The sequence below is a fragment of the Aethina tumida genome, chromosome 5, assembly GCF_024364675.1.
Source record: "Aethina tumida isolate Nest 87 chromosome 5, icAetTumi1.1, whole genome shotgun sequence".
NCBI lineage: Eukaryota > Metazoa > Arthropoda > Insecta > Coleoptera > Nitidulidae > Aethina > Aethina tumida.
The window spans coordinates 12,194,352-12,218,077 of record NC_065439.1 but is presented as its reverse complement, the minus strand read 5'-3'; the positions used below and the strand labels follow the sequence as shown (position 1 = coordinate 12,218,077).

The following is a 23,726-nucleotide window of genomic DNA, read 5'->3' as shown; positions in this document are numbered from 1 at the left end:
AAGATTAAAAATATATATAAATATAAATGTTTATGATTTATTTTGGTAAGAACTATGTTTATTGGTACTCTTTGTACCACTGAATAATTCTTCTTAGGACGAAAGCCTCTATACTATTTTAAATTATAGTATTTTTGAGAACAACCTTATTTTTTCTAATTCAAAAAAATAATACATTATGGAAAGATAAAAATATCTATAGATATAATTGTTTCTGATATATTTTGATAACAAGTATGTTTTTCGCACTTCTTGCATCACTGAATAATACTTTTTAGGATGAATGTATCTACACTATTTTAAATTTTAGTATTTTTCAGAATAACCTTGTTTTATTAATTCAAAAAATATATTATTATTTATGAAAAGATTAAAAATATATATTGATATAATTGCTCCTAATTTACTTTGATGAACTATGTTTTTTAACACTCCTTGTGCCACTGAATAATACTTTTTAGGATGAATTTACGGATGCTATTTTAAATTGTATTATTTTTTCAGAATATCCTTGATTTATTAATTGAAAAAATATATCTTGTGAAAATATTAAAATAGGATATAGGATTTATTTTGATAAGAATTATGTTTTTAGGACTCCTTGCACCAGTGAATAAAATTTTTTTAGGATAAAAATATCTAAACTATTTTAAATTATAATATTTCTAGAATAACCTTGCTTGACTAATTTAAAAAGTATAATATTTTAAGAAAAGATTATAAATAGATATAGATATCATTGTCTTATTTTATAAGACTATGATTTTTAGCACTCCTTGCATCACTGAATAAAACTTCTTAAGATGGAAGTATCTATACTATTTTAAATTATATAATTTTTCAGAATAAATTTATTTTACTAATTCAATAAATATTGAAAAATTACGAAAATATTAAAATTATATATAGATATAAATGTTTCTGATTTATTTTGATAAGAACTATGTTTTTAATACTCCTTGTATCACTGAATAATACTTCTTAAGATGAAAGTATCTATGCTATTTTAAATTATAGTATTTTTGAGAATAATCTTGTTTTACTAAATCAAAAAATATAATATATTATGGAAAGATTAAAAATAGTTAAATATATAAATGTTTGTTTTGATAAGTACTATGTTTTTTTGTCACTCCACTGTATAATACTAATAAGATGAAAGTATCTAAGCTATTTTAAATTATAATATTTTTGAGAATAATCTAGTTTTAGTAATTCAACCAATATAATATTATAAAATATTATTCATAAGAAAAGATTAAAAATAGATATAGATATAATTGTTTTTGATTTATTTTGATAAGAATTATGTTATTTGACACTTTTTGCACTAATGTATAATACTGTTTAGAATAAAAGTATCTATGCTATTTTAAATTATAGTATTTTTCATAGTAACTTTATTTTACTAATTCAAAAAATGTAATATTTTGAGAAAAGATTAAAAATAGATATAGATATATAGTTTCTGAGTTATTTTGATAAAAACTATGTTATTTGACACTTCTTGCCTATACTATTTTAAATTTGAGTATTTTTCAGTATTTTAGTTAGTTTTACTATTACAAAATTACTATTTTATGATGCTATAGACGTACCATTTAATAATTATTTTTCTTTTACAGCTCTTATATCGCTTAGTAATTCTTTATCGCAATCATTTTTTATATTATTGTATTAAGCAGAATAAGCTAGTTTTTCCTTGCAAGCAAAAAATATAGCAGTACTTGTGACGTCATCAATTCTTATTGATCATTTTGGCGACAAGTTGATTTATTTAAGTTACCTGTTGGTGACCATTTAGTTTTGCGGCCCTATTCACACGAGAAAATTATAAAATTTCGCATCTGATTAAGGACGTTCTTATCTTACAATACTCTAGGAGAACCAATGGTACTTTCTCCGATTAATTTCAATACGAAACAGTCAAATAAAAGCCGAAACAAAGAATTAAACAAAAGACGAACCTGCAGATGATCAGAAAACGTAAACCAGTTCCTTGAACCATCCTAATAATAAATCAGTACACAAAACACATCTTTACGATCCGCATACCCGACTATTTATACACGCATCCGTTTTAGTATTGACGGATCACATCTGCATGTGTTGTGAGGAGACAACGTGGGACATTTAACGCTTACACACCTTCCCGACTTTATCACTGTTATATCGCTTCGTTAAGCCGGAACGTGCAGAAAAATTTGTTGAACCGGGGAAAAATGAGAATGCACCGCGGACGAATGCTAAAATAAGACTGGGTAGCGAAATATAGAAGAGTGATTCAGCTGAAAACTCGACGAATCGGTCGCAACCATTTACATTTCCTATTGATTCGGTTATCGGTGTTATTTGACTATAATGCGTAACATATAAATTATTCCCGAATAATACACGTCTGCGCCGTACTTTTTGTTTTTTGACAATGTCACAAAAGCTGGTGCAAAAGCACAAAATGAACTGGGTGCAAGTCCCACCTTGATGTGACCGTAAACATTGACCGTTTGAGTCCTGCCCAAAACTGTCCTAGGAAAATTCTTCGTTAGTATGGTGACGATGTGACGGTGCATTTCGGAGTTCCATCACAAACTGAGCTCTTAGCTCTTCGGGCACGACGGTGGCGCCTTAGTCCGTCATATCGATTTCGGGGGTGGAATGCCTGGAATTGCACTGCGATCGCGTGACTACTTTTTGTAGTTTTATTGAAGTTATCGGCGGTAATGAACATGTTGATCGACTGTTTTCTGGTCGTTAATTAATCCCGGGATGCGGATTCATCCTATTAGGTTATCGTGTACTGATTTGTGCTTTATTGATTCGACGTGGAGGTGGGAAAAATACAAGGACCAGCTGTTAATTTATGTTAATGCTTATTTAATTAATTGATAAAATAACTACATAATTTTTTAATTAGTAATAATTGTATTTGTAGGTGCAATCACAGGAAATAAAATAAATAACAACGCCCACCATTTTATGAGTCAACTGCATCAATAATATTATATCTAGAATTTTTTATTTGCTTGGTAAAAAATTTGAATGTGCATGACGAATGCGAAAAAAAATTTGAACTTTGATCATTAATATTTAATATCCTAATATAGTGTTAAAAGGTTTATCTTGATTCCACGTATAATTTGAACATTAAACAAATCAAGATTAAAAAGTTTGTTGTTTACTCTTGGTGACAGTCAAATACTATTTTTAGATAACTAGAAAATTTCAATTAAAATACGCCATCATCCGAAATTGTTTAGGTTTATCTGGTTTGGGTAACAATCAAAGTTTTTAATGTGTTTACACCTTGGATCAAATAAAACTTAACGATTCATAAAAATGCTAAACGGATTTTCATCGGTCAATTTAGCCCCACAAAAACGGCACGATATCGATCAAATTCTAGACACACGCGTTGGCACGAAGGAGTGTTTAGTCTCCTGTGACCTGAATAACATTGCGAAAGGGGCTTAGCTCGATCGGAGCCCAACTGCGTCGCAACGGGTCAAGGTTTCCATCCAACGCCTTTGTGCTAATCCGTTTTGTTTAGACAACAACACTAGGATAATTGATTGTTACTAACCTTATCCATAACAATGTTAAACAAGACTGGAACGCAACCGAAACACTGATGCGACACATCGAACATGTGCGACTTTGTCAGTAATTGAACAAGTGCTCGTTTAAATAGGTTACACACGCTTCGGCGTTTGTATTCACACCCATTTTTATGGGGCTGGACGTTTCCATCGCGAAATATTTTAAAACTCAGCTCCACCAAAGATAATTGAAGACGATTTAAAGATGGCGTCAAAGTCAAAATAGCAACATACCGTGGCCGTGATCTGGTTCTTCTCGGCGGACACGCCGCCGACCTCCAATCGCGCCCTCGAAGCTGCAGCTGCACTGTTCTCCTCGTACGACACATCCCCGGCTTGGATCTTCTTCATTTCCGCGCACTTCGAGCTCTCTTTCTCCGCGCACAAACCATCTTTCACCACCTGCAAACACGAAATCCTCATAAATCATCTGGGTGTTAATTGGATGTGGGTTTCGATTTGGTCAGTGTAAATATTGATCGGTTATTGATCGCGCACTTGTTTGGTCATCGGTCCGATCGATTATCGCGAATATGGTGATCAGGATGAGTAGTTGCACAATCTCGATTCGGATAATCGCTGGTGTATTTATAAAACGTCGAGTTGCGACTTGTTTAATTATGCGCACAAGGTCGAGGTAATTGTTATTACGACAGCCGTACACTTTTAACGCACGAAATTTATATTATCAAATTTACATGAGCAAACAGTTGATTTGTAATTGTGGTTGTTATATTTTTAAGAGGCGCGTTGAAAACGTCATTTGGCAGGAACGTTGTGTTTATTATTAAAGCTAAACAAATTTCTGGAGTGCGTGATTCACAACAATGAAATTTTCGGGAACTGGTGACACTGAAAGTTTCGTGTCAGTGCCTTAAAATAGTACCACTGGCGCTTTTGGCGCGAAAAAAATAGTCAGGCTTCTAAAAAATCGTTTTTATATTAAATTCCAGCATTAAATCATCATTTTCTAAACAATTATGAGATAAAAATAATTCCAAAGCTCAAGTAGAACTCTAAAACTTTAAGATAAAGGAAAGTTGACCAAGTTTCAAGAAAAATCCTTATAAAAATCACTTTAATGTCAAAAACATCATTTTATAGACAATGGAGAGAAAAGAATGACTGTAAAGTTCAAGTATATCTAAACTTTTAAGGTAAAGAGAAAATTTTACTCAAAAAGCAGTAAATCGAAATGGAAGAAGATTGGAATTACTTTGGACTTTGGACCATAAAATGGACTTCTAAAAAGTTACTCGATAAGCTTCTAAAAAATCATTTTAATATTAAATTCCAACATTAAACCATGATTTTCTATACAATTTTGAGCTAAAAATAATTCAAAAGCTAAAGTAAAACTTTGAAACTTTAAGATGAAGGAAACTACACACAAGTTCCAAAATAAATATATATATATATATATATATATATATATATATATATATATATATATATATATATATATATATATATATATATATATATATATAATATCTAACAAAAAATCATTTTATAGGTAATTGAGAAAAAAGAATAAATGTAAAGTTCAAGTAACTCTAAACTTTTAAGGTGAAGAGAAAATTTTATTCAAAAAAGAGTAAATCAAAATGGAAGAAGATAAATTACTTTGGACTTTGGACCATAAAATAGATTTCTAAAAAGTCACTTTAATCTTAACGTGAAATATTTTTTTAATAAACTATAGTAAGAAAAGAATAACAGCAAAATTCATGAGTAGATATTTAGAATGAAGAGAAAATAAATAAGTGTCAATCAAATTGAAAGAAGTTGAAGGTTTCCAAAAGAAGCAGTTAAAAAGAGTTTAAGCAGCAGGAAATCATCATTTTCTAAACATTTAAGGGAAAACGATAATAAAGATTAAGTAAATTTGTAGAACTTTAAGATGAGGAGAAAAATTGTTCGAGAAAGAGTTAATCAGACTGGAAGATTATTTTAGTCTGACAATAAAAAACTTTAATATTATTCTTAAATAGGAAATCATCATTTTATAAACAATTAAGAGAAAAAGATAAAACCTTAAAATAAAGAAACTACTTAATAAAGAAGTTTATGAAATTGTGAATATTTTATAATCATTTGAGAGAAAGTTCAAATAAAGCTCTAAAATTTAAGATGAATAGATAACGGAAGAAATTAGAGTGTTTTTTAAAAAAAAGACTTCAGTATTAATTTTCAATACAAAATTATCATTTTACAAATAATAAGAAAAGAATAGTTGGAAAGTTCCAGCAAAATTAAAAACTTTAAAATGAAAAGGAACATTTGTTTAAATGTGTTGAAGTGTTGAATAAATTGGAAGAAACAGAACGTTTTCCAAAATTTAATATTAATCTTTAGCAGGAAATTACCATGTATCATATTGAAAGCAGGTGAAGGTTTGCAACAGGAAGTTGTAAACAATTAAGAGAAAACAATAATAAAAATTCAAGTAAAATTCTAAAACCTTAAAACGAAGAAACAACTTAATAAATGCGTTTATGAAATTCTGATTATTTTATAATCATTAGAGAGAAAATGATAAATGTTATAAATAAAGCTCTAAAATTTAAGATGAACAGAAAACTCCAAAAATGAATAGCTCAAGTTGGAAGAAATTAAAGTGATTTTTTTTTAAAAAGAGACTTCTAAAAAGCATTTCAATATTAATTTCCAATACAAAATCGTCATTTTGCAAACAATAATAAGAAAAGAATGGTTGAAAAGTTCCAGTAAAAGTTTAACTTTAAAACAAATAGGAACACTTGTTTAAACTGTTGAATAAATTGGAAGAAGTGAAATGTTTTTCAAAATTTAATATTAATCTTTAGCAGGAAATCATTATAATTAGTCATAATTTTATAAACAATTAAGAGGAGAAGATAATAAAAATTCAAGTAAAATTCTAAAACCTTAAAACGAAGAAACTACTTAAAAAAGGAGTTTATGTAATTGAAAGATTATTTTTAAAAATCACATGATAAGTAATAATAAAAAATAAAGACTGTAAAGTTCATATTAAAGTGTAAAACTTAAAACGTTAATTAAGAAGAATTTGTTCTTGTTCAAAAAACACAAACTCCAGACAGTCTTTACAAAACACACTGAGCCGGGGTTGAGGTAACAGTTGAGGTAGTTACCTTAGTTTTCTTGAAATTATTCATGGACTTCTGCTCGAACTTGAGTGTGTCGATCGTGGTGGTGGGCGACGAGATCTCGCTGGGGGTCGGCGTGTCATCGGGAAAGGTGACCAGCGGCTCGTCGGCCAGATTCTCCAGGCTCTTCCTCATCGTTTGGAAAGCGTGGTTCGAAGACAGGCTGCTCTTCATGTCGTTAATGTTGTTCTTGAATTCGACCAGGTCGGTTTTCATTGTCGATGCTTTTTCGTCGGATGTAATGAGTCGTTGGGTGCTCGTCGACGTCGACGTCGAGGTTCGATTGACGCGTGTCGTTGTCGTACTGGTCTGTGAATTGGTCTGCAACTAGATTATAAAAAAACTCTCAATAAGAGGGGTAAGGGAGATGCCGGTGAGTAATTGCGATATTTTAGATGCCGTGATTTGTTTTCGCCGACTGGTTATAATTAGATATCAGACGCCTGTTTGTGTGAACAGTGGCGTATGTTGTGGAGTCGCGTACGTGTGTTACGAGATTCGGGAAGCTGACGTAAAGTTTTGTGTCCTACTTAATCTGTTTTCGTATGTGTTGTTGGCATTTCTTGGAATTTGTTGCAAGTCATTTTATTCGCTCTTATCTTTGATGGTTAGAGTTAATCTTAAATCTACAGAAGTAAATGTTCCTGTTCCGCTCATTGCAAGTTCCAAGAAAACTCATTTCCTTATAACTGGTTCAGTGCCAAATGGGCACCGTAACTATGACATTATGTTTATTGGCAAGTACAGTTAAAAATAAACCGATTCCCGACACACGACTTCAAGGGAAAGTTGTATTTCACCAGTAAGTAGTATTTGATGTGTTAGAAGTTGTTTGTAGACTTTTGCAGCATATAAATTTAAATTTAGGACACAAGGATTATTCCCCATTTTTTCTTTTAGATGTTTATATAATTTTGGAACAGAATAGACAATTTGATATTTTAAAAATAGCGGATATGAAAACCAATTCACTAACTAAATAAAAATTTAGAACGAAAAAAAAAAAAATGTTAAAAAAAGAGTTGATTAAATTGGAAGGAGTTACAAGAAAAAACTTTATAAAAATTACTTTAAAGTTTATCTCTAGCAGTAAATAATAATAATAAAAATCTAATATTTTAGAAGGAAGAGGAACATTTGTTCAAACAATGTTATGTTAAATTGTAAAAAGATAAAGGTCGTCCAAAAATACTTCCAAAAAATCATTTTAATATTAATTTATAGTGGAAAATTATAATTATTTTATAATGATTTGAGAAAAATTGACAACTGTTCAGATAAAGGTCTAAAATATAAGAAAACTTGCTTGAAAAAGAGTAACTCAAATTCAGAGAAATTAGAGATAACTTTGATTTTGATATTCCAATATTAATTTCCAGTACAAAATCATTATTTTACAAACAATAATAAGATAGTAAGAACTGAATAGTCAGTAACTATTTTAGAACAAAAGGATTATCTTTTTAAATAAAATAAGGGTTGTTTAATATTTAATATTAATCTTAAATTTTATAAACAATGGTATGGTAAATTTTAACTATTCCTAATTGTTTTTTAAATAAGAGTATAAAAAGACCAGCTGTAAAATTGAACTAAAAGTCTTCCGAAATAACGAAGACTTTCCACTCTTTACAACCAGATTAAATTTTAGACAATAAGTCTAAAATTTTAGAACAAAAAGGAATATTTGTTTAAATGTTGTGTTGAACAAATTAAATGATGCGGAATGTTATGAATGAATGTGAATTTAATGTTAATCTTTAGCAGGAAATTTTATTAACAGAGGAATGGTAAATATTAACTGTCCCTAATCATTTTATAAATAATAGTAAAAAAGTCAGCTGTAAAGTTGACTAAAAGTTTAAAAACTTTAGAATGAGGAGGAAAACTTGTTTAAACTGGAAGAAACTGAAAGTCTTTTAAAATAACAAAGCATTATCTATAAAATTCAAGTAAAATTTATTATAATGAAGAGTTCAAAATTGAATACAGTTTTTGTAACAATTTGAACATTTTCATAAGATCTACTCACTAACTTCTTTTTACAACCAGATTAAATTTATTTAACACTTTTAATAACACTCATGCCATTACATGCTAATATTGCGACAATAAGTTTAAAATTTTAGAACAAAAAGGAATATTTGTTTAAATAAGTGTTGAATAAATTAAATGACGCGGAATGTTATGAATTAATGTGAATTTAATATTAATCTTTAGCAGGAAATTATATTTACAGAGGAATGGTAAATATCAATTGTTCCTAATCGTTTTATAAATAATAGTATAAAAAAATCAGCTGTAAAGTTGACTAAAAGTTTAAAAATTTTAGAATGAAGAGGAAAACTTGTTTAAACTGGAAGAAACTAAAAGTCTTTTAAAATAAAAAAGCATTATCTGTAAAATTCAAGTAAAATTTATTATAATGAAGAGCTAAAAATAGGATATAGTTTTTATGAAAGTATGAACATTTTGATAATTTAAAGATCTACTCACTAACTTCGAAGACTTTCCACTCTTTACAACCAGATCAAATTTATTTAACACACGCTTAATAACACTCATGCTATAACAGGCTAACATTGCGACAATAAGTTTCAAATTTTAGAACAAAAAGGAATATTTGTTTAAATGTTGTGTTGAACAAATTGAATGAAGCGAAACGTTATGAATGAATGTAAATTTAATATTAATCTTTAGCAGGAAATTTTATGAACAAAGGAATGGTAAACATTAACTGTTCCTAATCATTTTATAAATAATAGTATAAAAAGATCAACTGTAAAGTTGAACTAAAAGTCTAAAACTTTAGACTGAATAAGAAAACTTGTTTAAACTGGAAGAAACTGAGAGACTTCTAAAATAACAAAGCATCTACTCACTAACTTCGAAGACTTTGCACTCTTTACAACCTGATTAAATTTATTTAATACGCCTCTAATAACACTTATACAATTATTAAACATGTTAATATCGTGACAATAATAGTAATAATGACAATATAAATTTTCTACTAATATATTTATATATAACCGCAGTGACTAATATGTAGAGAAGTTTCCCAGCAGAATTTTACATCACAACATTTAAAAATAATCTACTATGACAACAGTTAAATGACCTCAAACCATAAATATCAACAATTCTTAAAATTCCCAATGAATGGACCAATTTGCTCCAAACTAAAGGTCTGCCATTTGCAATGATTTCCTCAATGAATATCAAAACGATTGGCCGCAAGTTCAACGAACACATTAGCTAATTACGCCACTTGAGTGTCAATTAATACACCGTCTAGAGATTAGGCACGCATCATCATGTTTTTGTGCACGCAGGGGGAAAACATGCATGTGATTCCGGCATCACGGGTTTGCGAAAATGATAAACAATCACGGCCCGACCTTGTCGATGCTATTGTTAGTTAATGCACGTTTAATGGTTAGCTAAACTGAGAAAAAAAAAAATGAGGGAAGCGACAAGATTGATTGTTGGAGCTGGTCACGGTTTAAGTGGAGGCATTAATTTTAGCACGTCAAGGATTTAAAACATGTTTTGTTATGTAACTTTTGATATAAACGTTGGCTTTTGTACCTGTGAAGTGGTGGTGACGATGGATCGCGGACTGACTTTCGACAGCATCATGGGAGGAAGTTCGTTGCCGTTTGCATTATTGTCCGTCGGGAAGTCTGTCGCCATCTGAAACAATACGGGAAAAAAACGAGAATAATTATTTTGCAGTCGAAAAGGTAAACTCAAGCGGCATACCACCGCTTTATTATTATTACTATTATTATTATTATTATTAAAGTTTTATGGCGGCGGTGCAATAATAAACCGTGCCGTAAATATAGGTTTTTATGGCGTAAATAAATAGTTTTTCGACTTGATTTATACCAGTTGCGAACATGAATATTTATGAACACAATTATCGTGATTATAAATTTTGTTTCGGGCACATTTTATCCGTTCCATCGATTGTGTTCAATAGAGCCAAGGCCGCTGTGCTGTTTTCGTGTTGGTACCCTTGTTTGGATGGACCAGTTTCTTTTCTACAATAACAATTATTGGGCAACGGCTCGAGTACTCGTTCATTTTTGTTGTGAGGCGGTACTAAGTGGTACTTATCTTGTTGTAAACACGTTGAGGAATGCAACAGTTAATAGCTTATTTCCGGAGCGATCGAAATATTCCATTATTGTTATCATTCTTGTGTGCGCATTTCTGTCGGAATCGGCCGACTATTTTTAGATCCGAAACTAGCACGCCGGTACTCTCGATATAGTAAATTTACGTCACACTTATCAATGTTCCTTTTTTCGCGAAAACCGACGTTCATCCAAATGTCACCTGATCAGAAAACAAGGTGCGGGTTTATCAGATGTTCCATTGAGGTAAACACGCTTCGGTACCATCGATAACTGGACACTTTCGGCGGGTCAAGGAACTCATTAAATCATCGAAGTTCCCGGATTTTAAAACCAAATGCGCTTAAGAATCTGATAAGGGAACAGGTAGATGTGAAGATAAGTCTTCGACAGGAAATTGTGTTTATTCGGCAGGATTTCGGTCATAAACGTCAATTTCAGCGTTCGGGAATTACCCAATTCAGCTCAATTGGACCTAATGGCGGATTCACGTTTTTTGTACGCTACGCCGGACATCCGGCTTTGTTTTAGTGCTTTTCTGTCTGGACGGTTGTTTAGGCTAACGAGTGTGACATGCGTGATAATTGATTGATTTCCCGGTAATCTATAATTGTAAGATCGACGATTCTCAATAAGACTATTATTGGAACTGGGTTTTTTTATGATGATTCATAATAGTTGTTACAAAATTAAATAACGTTGATAAAACTAAATAAAATTCAATTTACTCACAGATTTTCGGTTTTTTGACCGACCCATCCTGAAATTATTCTAAACCTAACTGAACTGATTGGGGACTAAACGAATACTGAGCAAATTTCGCCTCCAGATAAGATAACGATTTATCAACATCTTAGAAATCTATTCGCCTTTTTTGTTGATCTTTCATGGAATAATTATAATTGTTTAATTATGTTTGTGGTATCGATAGGTTGGTTGTTACTAGAATTAATCTTTAAACGATAACTTTTGAATATGTAGATAGTTACAGTCTGGGTAACCCGATTTTATTGTACTGCAAGGTTTTTTTCACGTACAGTGCAGATAACTACTGTGACAATAAAAATAAATTTACATAGACTCGGAAATTCCACGCATAAATTTCACATTTTTACATAAACTGAAAATAAAAACATTGATTGCATGGTGACCCTTGCTTATTTACTTGTGATTGTGCAAAGTAAATATAGTAAAATTTTGAATTATTTATTGCTTACGCAAATATAAACAAAAGTGTACAAAGCAAACGACATTGTATAAATGTTTGACTGTAGTTCCCCATTCTTTCTCAACAGCCGGCTTTAACTATGTTATGTTGCGTAGCATACCAGTAATTCAAAATTAATACGCCTTTTGACAGTTGATAAAACAGCCTCCTCAAGATATTAATTACATAATTTTTCATGTTTCCAGCTGCGCACCATCCAATTATTAATAACCTCACACTTGTCCAACAAGTACTTCCTGATACCGCATCATATCGCACCGTACCACCAAGCATAACCTTCCTTAATCCAACGCCGATAAATCACTGAACGTTCACACGGACATTTCTAGAAAAATAACCGCCAAGGCCACATTTCGATCGCCCACCCGAAAAATAGCACTACCCGAATTTGCATTGGTGACGTCCATAAACGTACCCGTTCGATCGCGAGAGGTCAAAGTTGTAAAACACATGTAGAGATAACAATTTCTGCGTTAACACCAGCTGATGCGGTTTATTGGTGGTACTTCGGTCAGCAATATGTTGCCGGCTTACAAGACCGTTATTGTTTAGTGAGATGTCGGGTAATTCCAGGTACCCTGATAAGGATGTTTGCCATGTAAATTGTATGGTGGTTAGTTGTAACTTATTGGTCCATATAAGGAAAATCTTACATATTAAATATCTTATCTGTTTACCCAAAACAAAATCACCGATTGTCAATGTCTGGGCCAATCAGATCTAATTAGGGTACGGATAAAATTCACTTACACCCGACTCAAAAAGACGTTTCCTCTCCTCAAAAACGCACCGGTTGTACGAGGGTAACATTCTCGAGTTTATTAATAACATAACGACACCTCCGAAAACTAGACAACTGGACGCATATCGTGTGCACCTTGCCTGGTACCTTCACAGTCACTGACTGAGTGTTATCTACCTGCTCAAGGCATTTTTATCTATTTTCTGTTATTTGCGACGTTTTTCATTCATTTTTGGGGTGGGGGGACATTAACTGGAAAATTATCATGATAACAATCACAGAAGATTCAGTGAGATGTTTGTTTTGCAATCTAAATAATTTGTAATAATTATTGTTCTTTAGCTTATATATTTTTGCATATTTAAACATTAATACGAAATGCATTTTAATAGACTTTATCTAACGAGTGGTATTAGATGCAATTAAACATTTCTTCTTTTTTGAAAATACTTCAATGTCTATAAGAATATATTTTTGGCAGATATTTTAGAAAAGAGGACTAGCTTTAAAAGTCCATTAACATTTTCGAATTATTCGTAAAATTTTATTTCATATTTTTAAGTGTTTATCCTGAGGATAAATAATAAGGTGTAAGTGGTACCCATGATATCTATATAAATATTTCAAACTTAAAATATCAGATAATAAGAATGGGAAATGAGAAGTTTCTCAGGAATGAGGGCTGATCTTATTAACGGTACCCAAAGAGGTCACGACAGTATTATACACAAATCGAAAGTACTATTAACATTTATGGTTAATTCCGATAGATAACAGTTCTTTGTTTATAATCCAGGTATTCAACTCATAACCAATTCCATTTTCCTGTTCCTGCACCTTTGTCTAATCCACACACGTACCATCTTATAAAAAAAATACGTGACGGCCGTACCGTACAAAGGAAAAACCAACGTTCCGTACCTTAGAACACCAAATGTTAAACACTAAACACCACTACCGAAATCAGGTGGCTATTACTATCATCTGTGCATCCTGTAAAGACACTTGAATCGTCCAGAAACCGCACCGTGTGACCGCAGTACCGCCGTCGCGCGATAAGTAACATTTCCCACCTCCGATCAATCGTCCATTAAACGGACAAACCGTGACTGAGTGATTTCCGACATGTGTTCGGTTTGTGTGCTGTTTGATACAAGGCCGTCGCGAACGCGAGCACCCACGGCACACCACGATCAACGGTCGCGGACCGTTCCCGAAGGACCCCTTACGTGAGGGGTGTGTTGGACGTTCGATTAAACCGTCTCGTCTTCCTTTAATGGGTCTGGCCGACGCTTTCACCGGATTAGTTCTCGCCGAGCCCGATCCGATTGTTGGATTTGCGTCGGCGACTTGGAAACAATTAATAAAACACAACCCTGACCCCGTAATGGCCGAAACGCCGTTTCGTGTCGCGTTTTCGTCTGGCCTGGCCCACACGTCATTCGCCCAAATCACCTCCGTTCCACTCGGAACGTTGCGAAGGTCGTAATCCGAAGAGCTGATCCGTTTCGATAAATCACAGTCATAAACAATGCAGTCCCCAGCCGGAAACACGTTTGTACCCTCTTCGGGCGTAGATTCCTCGCATACCTGGGCGACACTCTGACGTCAAGACGTCTCCAGGTCTTTAGGGCTTTGACGTAGGGGTCTGGCGAGAGAGAAACTCCAACGGACGCGAGGCGAGTTTAATTGGGTTTGGAGTGTGAGTCATTCATTGAACAAGACCGCATAATTATGGTGGTCCAGTACCCACCGGAGAGGAAAGGATCGTGCCGAGATGGAGTTCGTGGAATTCCTGGTGATTCACTCAGGTGTTTCGGCGCTGAGTCACCACGATCCATTGATCAGATCCTGTTATCAGTATGTATTTATAATGATGAGACCTGTTCGGGTGTCGTTACAACATTAAACGGTCGTTGCGGTTTCGGTTCAAATGTGGTTTCAACAACAGTCAATGAAATGATCGTTTTTGTTTTTCTGCGTATTACGATCATGTGATATGTAAATAATGAATAATTTTTGGTTACTGATAACATTGTTGTTTATGAAAATTTTGTAGTCTGAAGATCGAAAGGTGGATGAATCTTTTTAGAAAGTTCAGTTTCTAATAAGCCATACTTTTACTTACGAACTTGTTTGACGGTGATAAATAAGGTCTTACCTAAAAAAAATGAACAAAACAATTATTTATTTGTCATAAACTTATAAGGAAAATTGTTTAAAATAATTTTCTTAATTGCTCAACTCTTCAAACATTTACATCCTCTTGCAAAACGGTATTCACAACACAAACTTAATAAATCCCATCGTTTAACATTATGTAAACTCGATATTAAAAATGTTAATTAATACAAACGAATTTATAAACAATTTTCAACCGCTGGAACAATTTATATTGTCTAATTATAGAACTGTTATTGGATACGCTTTATTAAAATTCACAGCGCGTAGAACATGGTTTTTCTGTCAACACTGCAACAAGATAATCGTATTATATTCAAATATCTTTCAAGTTTTATCCTGCCGTCTAATTCCCGATTTGAATGCCGATTAGGAAATGACATCCTGATTACACCCATATTCTACCAGACACGCTCGATAAATTAGGTTTTATGGGCCCATACGTGGCCGAAAATTGAATTTGCGAAACGATTAGATCGTAAAAAAATGTGTGACGTGCGTTTTAAAATGTCAGCACACTCGAACACACAATTAGTATCTGCGTCTTCTCGAAAAACATGCATCTTGGCGCCCACGCCGATTAATTTTCGTCGAGATTTGGCGTTTTTTAATGAATCCTCAACAGATTCACGACGTGCTAACGACTTTTTTAAACAAAGAACGGCGTATTAACGCCCACGGAAGTTCCAGAACACGCTCACCGACTTGTAGGCTTTATGATTTAGTGTTGTTGTTGATTTTTGGTCCGTTCATTAATTTCAGTAATTAATTCCCGACAATTAATTCTTAATGGGTAGTTTCACTTTTTTAGAAATCCTTGAGCCTTTGTCGTTTATCATTTAGAAAAGTTCGACCAACCAACAACGGAACATTGTTTCCATCCGTCCGTAACAAGGTCGGTGTTTATTAATATTTTTTTGGCCCGTGCCCAAAAGATTTTCATCGAGATGCACAGGTGAAAATGTATGAAAAACATTCGTTGGATACCGAAGAAACGGTTCCGAGAATAAAAGCATTAATTAGCGTCTGGTGAAAAATCAAAGTCGTTAACCGCACTTATTTATAAATAGTTTCGAAGCAAAACATGCAAATTCACTGTTCAATTAGAATTTAATTTCATATTTAGCATTTTCAAGTGTTTTGATTGGCGAATAGCTGAAATTGTGTTTGTGCGAAACAGTGTAAATGTTTGGGTTTCGGGAATTTCATTCTTGTAACATATTTTGCAAGATTAACCTCGCACGATGAAATGTATGATGTATTTTGGTACTTTTTAAGCACTATAATATTCTTCAAAAGATATTAATATGACATAATACAGTTAAGTAAATGTAGTTTTAGGTAAGAGAAATTTCGATTTAAATAAAAATAATAAGTGCTAAAAGTGTGATGATTTTAAAAGTTAATAAGTAATATAATCAAAATAAGTAAGATAATTAATAATTTTAAATATGTTTAAAATAAATATTTTACTACAAATTATCCTAAAAACATCAAGTAAAATATTGTTTAACACCAACTAATATAATATATTTTAAACTGGGATTATAAAACAATAAATAAACGTTTAGTTTTTCAACAAATTATTATTTAATTAATAATGGGAAAGCAGGAAAATTGAAATTGTTTCAATAAATATAGTGTAGTAATTTGGCACCGTAGAGTTTAAATATGATTTTTGGTACTTTTTATGTACTTTAATTAGAATATTTTCAATGTTACAAAAGTAAATAATATTACACAATACAGTTAAGTAAGTGTAGTTTTTAATAAGAGAAATTTCGTCTTAAACAAAAATAATGAGTGGTAAAAGTGTAATATTTTTAAAGGTAAAATAATTAAAATAATAATTAATAATTTAAAATATTATTTAGCATCAATGACAATATAATACAACATATGGAACTGGGAAGTCTATTTTTTTATCAAATTATTATTTAAATAACATTGGAAAATCTGAAAAATCGCAGTTATAACAAAAAACACACTTGACGTAATGTGGCACCGTGGAGCTTAATAATCTTATAACAAAATCATGGGTTTTGGTAATTATATTTTATGAATTTTCGATTAAAATCTTTTTTATATAATAATACTGCTAATAAAGTTAAGAAATTATCTTTTTAAATAAGAAACATTTCGATTTAAATAAAAATAATAATAAAATGCTAAAATTGTGATGATTTTAAAGGTTAATAATTAAATTAATTAAGATAATTAATAATCTTAAAATGTTTTATTAAAAAAAAACAATGATATTATCATATCAACCAAATAATGAATATAACTCAAAATATTGAACTGGTCTCATTAATAGCCACACATCAGTTTAAAACAATTCCTATTGGTCATTTAAATTATTTTTTAACAAATTATTATTTAAATAACAGTGGAAAGTAAAAAAAAACGATTGTTGCAGGAAGTGTAGTTTATGTAATTTAGCACCGCGGTGCTAAATAATTTTACAATAAAAACATGGGTTCTCGTACTTATTTTTAAACACTTTTGATTAGAATATTTTCTACATGATAAAAGTAAATAGTATTATGTAATAAATTTAAGTATATTTTTGGGTAAGTGTTTTTAAAAGTTAGTAATTAAAATAATTAACATACTTAATAATTTTAAAAATGTTTAAAACAAATATTTCACTAAAAAACACCTTAAAAATATCATGTAAACACCAACTTATGAATATAACACAATAGTAAAAAGTAAATGTAGTTTTAAATAAAATAAATATCGATTTAAACAAAAATAATAAGTGCTAAAAATATGGTGTTTTTAAAGGCTAATAAGAAATATAAGAATTAATAAATTTAAACATACTTAAAATAAATATTTAACCTCAAAACATCCTAAAGACATCAGATGTGGTAACAAACTTTATTTAATTTGGCACCATGGACCTAAATAATTTTACAACAAAAATATGGTTTTTGGTACTTACTATATTTTCCATTAGAATGATATATGATAAAGTAAATAATATTAGTTAATAGAGTTATGTAAGTATATTTTTAAGTAAGTAACATATCGATTTAAATAAAAATAAAAATGTATGATGATTTTAAAGGATACTAATTAAAATAATCATTTAAAGTAATAATAAAAAGGGTTGAAACAAATGTTTCACCAAAAAACACTATAAAACCATCAAGAGGCATATTATTTTAAATTGGCTAATAAATATAACTCAAAATTTTAAACTGGACTCATTGGTAGTCATCAATCAGTCTAGATGATTTTTTTAGGTCATTTAAATTATTTTTTTAACAAACTATTAATTATGTAACAGGGGAAAATCAAAAAAATTGTAGTAGTGGAAGAAGTTCAGATGATATAATTTAGCACCATGGTACTAAATAATTTTACAACAAAAACATGGGTTTTGGTACTAATTTTTTAAACATTTTTGATTACAATATTTTTTACATAATAAAAGCAAATAATACTGTGTAATAAATTTAAGTAACCAAATTTTTAAGTAAGAAAAATATCGATTTAAACAAAAGTAATGACAACGTACTAAAAGTATGTTTCATAAAGGTTATTAATTAAAATAATTAAGGTAGTTAAAAATAGTTAAAATCAATATTTCATCAAAAAATGGCTTAAAAATATAATGTGAACTTATTAATATAACACATTAAACATTAGTATTCGTCCGATATGTTTGGGCGAATATTTATTTGGTGGTTTTTAACAAATTATATTTTAAATAAAGGTAAGAAGTCGAGAAAATTGCAGTTGTGGCAAGAAGTGGTGATAATGCAGTTTAGAACCATGGTGCTAAGTAATTTTACAACAAAAACGTTATTTTTGGTACTTACTTTTTAAGCACATTTAATTAAAATATAGTCTATATGATAAAAGTAAATAATATTAAATAATAAAGTAAAAAGAAGTAGAAATATTTTCAAAGGTTATTAATTAAAATAATGAATAATTTTAGAAAAGGTTTCACCACAGAATAGCCCAAAAACATGAAGTGAAATATTGCCTAGCACCACCTAATGAATATAACACAACGTTTTGAACTGGGCCCATAAAACATTAGTGGCCGCCGATCAGTCTAGACGAATTTTTGTTCGGCCATTTAAATTAGTTTTTAATTTCAATTGCCCATTGAAATCCACGCCCGTAATTGCCCGACTTGACAAATATACGAGCCGTCTGGTGCACCATTAGTTTCCAGTCCGGACAAAGTTGCAGAATTGACTTAATGGTAAATAAAAACGACGAGTGATTTACACCGTGGAAATTCGACGCCCGACTTAATAAATTCGTTGTGTGGTACTAGTTTTTACTCGATCTCGGTGTTAATTACTTTCCGAGCCATTAAAATATAATAAATTCCTGTTTACGCGCAGTTGATCAATGCTCAATAGTTAATTATAGGCGATAAATCACTGGTACAAATTGCAAATTGCGTCTGATGCACCTACCACACACAAACCCATAATTGTTATTCCAGATTCAAACGACACACCGCGACCACATTGCACAACACAATACGCCCACGATGTGCCGCCACGAATTTTCCGCGCAGAATTTGTAACACAATCCCCAAAGAATTTTGTCGAGCCAAACGATAAGGCGGTGTAACGTGATAGATTTTCTCGTGGCTTGTGCCCGACCGAAACGATAAGGATGCTGCTGACCGCGGCGAAAGCTTGGATGTGCAAAATAAGATCCAGGTGGTTGCGGGTCAAAGATTCGTACAGTTTTCGGTTTCTGTTACGCGTGGGTTCGACGGAAAAACGGGACGGGGATTGATGAACTCGATTTTTCAAGTGCGTTTCATTATTCCGCATGTGTGGTCCGAATAAATGGCGCTTTATGGCCACTGATACAGTTAGTTAAGTGTGTTTATTTCTTATTCATGTCTAACTGTCCGGCACAATAAAACCGCGTACGAGCAATTCCTAAATAATTTAATTGAACAATCATAGACTTAGCACCACAGTGCTAAATATTACTTTTTATTGTTCTTATGTAATTATTAAACATATAAAATGTAGTAACAAGTAGTAAAATTTTTAACAATTTAATTTACAAATTTATTAACACCAAGGGGATGTATCGTAAAATAAAAATGATACGATACATTTATTATTATTATTATGATTTAAGCAAAAACACCACAACAAGTAGACCTTGAATTACAGCATAAGTAGCACTATAATACTAAATATTTAGTCTAGCAATTGTTCTATTAAATATTATTATTATTATTATTATAAAATTATTAAATAGAATAACAAACTTTTAGCCAGTTAAATTACGTAACTATTGTGTGTTAAGGGTTAAGGTTGGCGTAATGTACATACTCAATTAAAAAACAATGAAAATATAAATATATAACTTATAAAGGCATTTTAACAAAATACAGTAATTACGTACTAATATTTGACAATACCAATATGTATGACATTTAAAAAGATAATTCAACTAATATCTATAATTCCTAATTAATGTTAGCACCAAAGGGTTTAAAAAGTTAACTCCTCCTAATTACCATCGAAAAAAAAATTACTGTTTTTATAATTCTACCATATTTCAAAATATCAACAATATTGATAAGTTAACATAGTCTTTAGCATTTAGTCAAATAATTTAGGGTTAGTGTATTGTAAATATACATTTAATATTCAATAAAATGTAAACATATAATTTGTAATGGCCTTTTAGACAAAGTAGCACTAAAGCAGCATTAATTACTAATATTTCATGGTACCAAAAGTTGTACAAAATAAATGACATACAAATAAGCACACACCCCAAATGTTAAATAATTATTTCTAATTTACTATCGATAAATTTTTATAATTATTAGGAGTAAGAGTTAAGGGTAGTTTAAAGTAAATACACATTAAAGGCAATAAAAATGTAAATATATATTTTATAATAGAATGAAATGAAATAAATGACAATAAAAATAAAGTACAAATAAAAAGATCAAGTAAAAACTAGCTCTGATAATAATTATTTATAATTAATGTTAGCACCACAGGATTAAAAAGTTAACTACTCCTAATTTACCATCGACATACAGTTTACTGTTTATTATATTCTATTAAAATGTAATTAAAACAGCAATTAATTTAATACTTTGATTACTGCATAAATTAGCACTATTGTCATTAATATTTAGACTACTTATTATTTTAAATGTTATTCTTAAATATTACAAATTTTTATAATAATTAGGAGTAAGGGTTAAGGTTAGTTTAATGTAAATACACATTTAAAAGAAAATGAAAATGTAAATATATAATTTATAATAACATTTTAAAAAAGAAGTATTAAAAACAGTAATAATTAATATTCCATGGTAGCAAAAGTCACAATATAAATGACAATAAAAATAAAGTACGAATAAAAAGATCAAGTAAAAACTAGTTCTGATAATAATAATTTATAATTAATGTAGTACCAAAGAGTTAAAAAGTTAACTACTTCTAATTTATCATCGACAAAGAGAGTGATGATTATATAATTTTATTAAAATGTTATTAAAACAGCAAAAATCGAATACCATGATTATGCCTAAATTAGCACTATCGTCTTAAATATTTAGTCTAATTATTATTTTAAATAATAATAATTATTAAATATTATAAATTTTTATAACATTAGCGTTAAGAATTAAGGTTAGTTTTAATGTAAATACAGATTTAAACGACAATAAAAATGTAATTATATAATTTATAATATTATTAAAAACAGTAGTAATTGCGTAATAATATTTATTCGTACCAAAATTCACAGTATAAATGATATTTTAAAAGAAAATTAATGAAAAAATAAAAAAATTATATAAAAACTAGCACTAAAAATAATTTATAAGTAGGTTAAGAAATGTTACCTAATTTAATTTATCACCGAAAAAGAGTTTATTAGTATAATTATTAAAATAGTAAAAATCAGAAAAATTGATTACTGCTAATTATTGTTTTAAAAATTATTATTAAATATTAATAATTATCATAATTATTAAGAATTAAGGGTGATGTTCAGCCTAATGTTAGAACATTTAAGAAGCAATAAATTCAATATATAATTACAATAATTTAAGTACTATTAAAAACAGCAATAATTACATACTAACATCCCATGGTACCAAAAGTCACAATATTAATGACTATACAAATAAAGTACAAATAAAAAGATGAAGTAAAAACTAGCTCTGACAACAATAATTTATAATTAATTTTAGCACCAAAGGGTTAAAAAGTTACCATCGACATAAAGTTTACTGTTTATTATATTCTATTAAAATGTTATTAAAACAGCAATTAATCTAATACCTTGATTACTGCATGAATTAGCAATATCGTCTTAAATATTTAGTCTAATTATTATTTTAAATATTGTTATTAAATATTAATAATATTCATAATTATTAAGAGTTAAGGGTTAAGGTTGTTGTAATGTAAATACACATTTAAAAGACAATTAAAATGTAAATATATAATTTATAATGGCATTTTAACAAAGTACCATTAAAAACAACAATAATTGCCAACGTCATTATCATGGACGTAATAATATTACATAGTACCAAAAGTCGCAATAAAAATCACATTTAAAAAGAAAGTTAAGTGCAAATAAAAAGTTTAAAATAAAAATTGGCACAAATAACTATAATTTATAATTAATATTAGCACCAAAGGAAATCTTAACCTTTTCCATCCACATCCTGTTGAGTCTATTTTTTATTTAACTCTCTCAAAATGTTATTTAAACAGCAATAATCTATAATAGTTCCTTGAATTACTTCATAAGTTAGCATTATCCTCTTAAGTTTGGTATAATTAATACATAAAAATTAATAATGCTCATAATTATTAAGACTTAAGGGTTAAGGTTGGTGTAAACACACATTTAAAAAACAATTAATATGTAAATATATAATTTATAATCGCATTTTAACATTTTAACTATTAAAAGATGCAATAATTACCATCACCATTACCATTAGCAGAATAATATTTCTTGACTCCAAAAGTTACGACATAAATCACATTATAAAAAACAATTTAAAATGCAAATCCAATAAAAAACTATTTAAATTAAACGACATAAATAACTACTGTTAACAACAGAAAATTTTTAGCACCGAAGGGTTAAAAATCCTAACCTGTTCCATCGGTTTAAAAAAACGATCAATAATTAAAGTCGTCACGATTACGGATGTTTGGCCGATATTGGTGCCAAGAATTCGTACCAAAAAAGCAATTTATCTCGCCGTTATCGGTCGGGAAGTAGTTATGAAATTCATAAGAGGCAAACAGATGTGCGGCCAACATAAAAGCCTCACAATTTGTTTGTTATTTTCGTTTGTAGATAACAGACAAGAGACTTTGCATTAACGAATCTCGAATTGTGATTCGAACAGTTCAACAGCTGGTTTCGATTATCGCATTGGAAGACTCACGTGTACCAGAAACGGAAAAATCGACGTCGTGCGGAATGTTAAACGGCGATTAACATAAATATCGGGCCGAATTGATATTTATTAATGTGTTTATTGAAATCGGTTGAGTCACAGTTGAATAAAATTACAGACTGAACAAAAAGAAAAAGCACTCCCGGTGTTCGTTAGACGTTTTGGCGGAAAATAAAAAGATAGCGGCAAGGTCGTCCGGTTGCCAAACTGCGTTTTCGTTCAATTTT

The 23,726-nt window shown here is 30.2% G+C and overlaps 1 protein-coding gene across 9 annotated transcripts in view; it reads right to left on the bottom strand.

The window, feature by feature from the left end:
- The window catches only part of LOC109593944 (NAD(+) hydrolase sarm1), a 74,115-nt gene that overhangs the window by 9,362 nt on the left and 41,027 nt on the right, over window positions 1-23,726 (bottom strand). For 4 of the 9 annotated variants that reach the window (XR_007548235.1, XM_049968241.1, XM_049968235.1 and 1 more), the window contains exons 2-5: window positions 14,992-15,024; window positions 10,340-10,444; window positions 6,734-7,075; window positions 3,831-3,998 (exon numbers count right to left, since the gene is read on the bottom strand). Coding sequence is in view for 8 of the 9 variants with exons in the window: in XM_049968241.1 (XP_049824198.1) it covers window positions 3,831-3,998; window positions 6,734-7,075; window positions 10,340-10,444; window positions 14,992-15,024 (648 nt within the window). In the remaining variant the exon portion in view is untranslated. Of the gene's footprint in view, window positions 1-3,830; window positions 3,999-6,733; window positions 7,076-10,339; window positions 10,445-12,871; window positions 13,000-13,784; window positions 13,916-14,991; window positions 15,025-23,726 lie in introns of those variants that run through there. The other 5 variants (XM_049968239.1, XM_049968238.1, XM_049968237.1 and 2 more) reach the window with 3 other exon arrangements.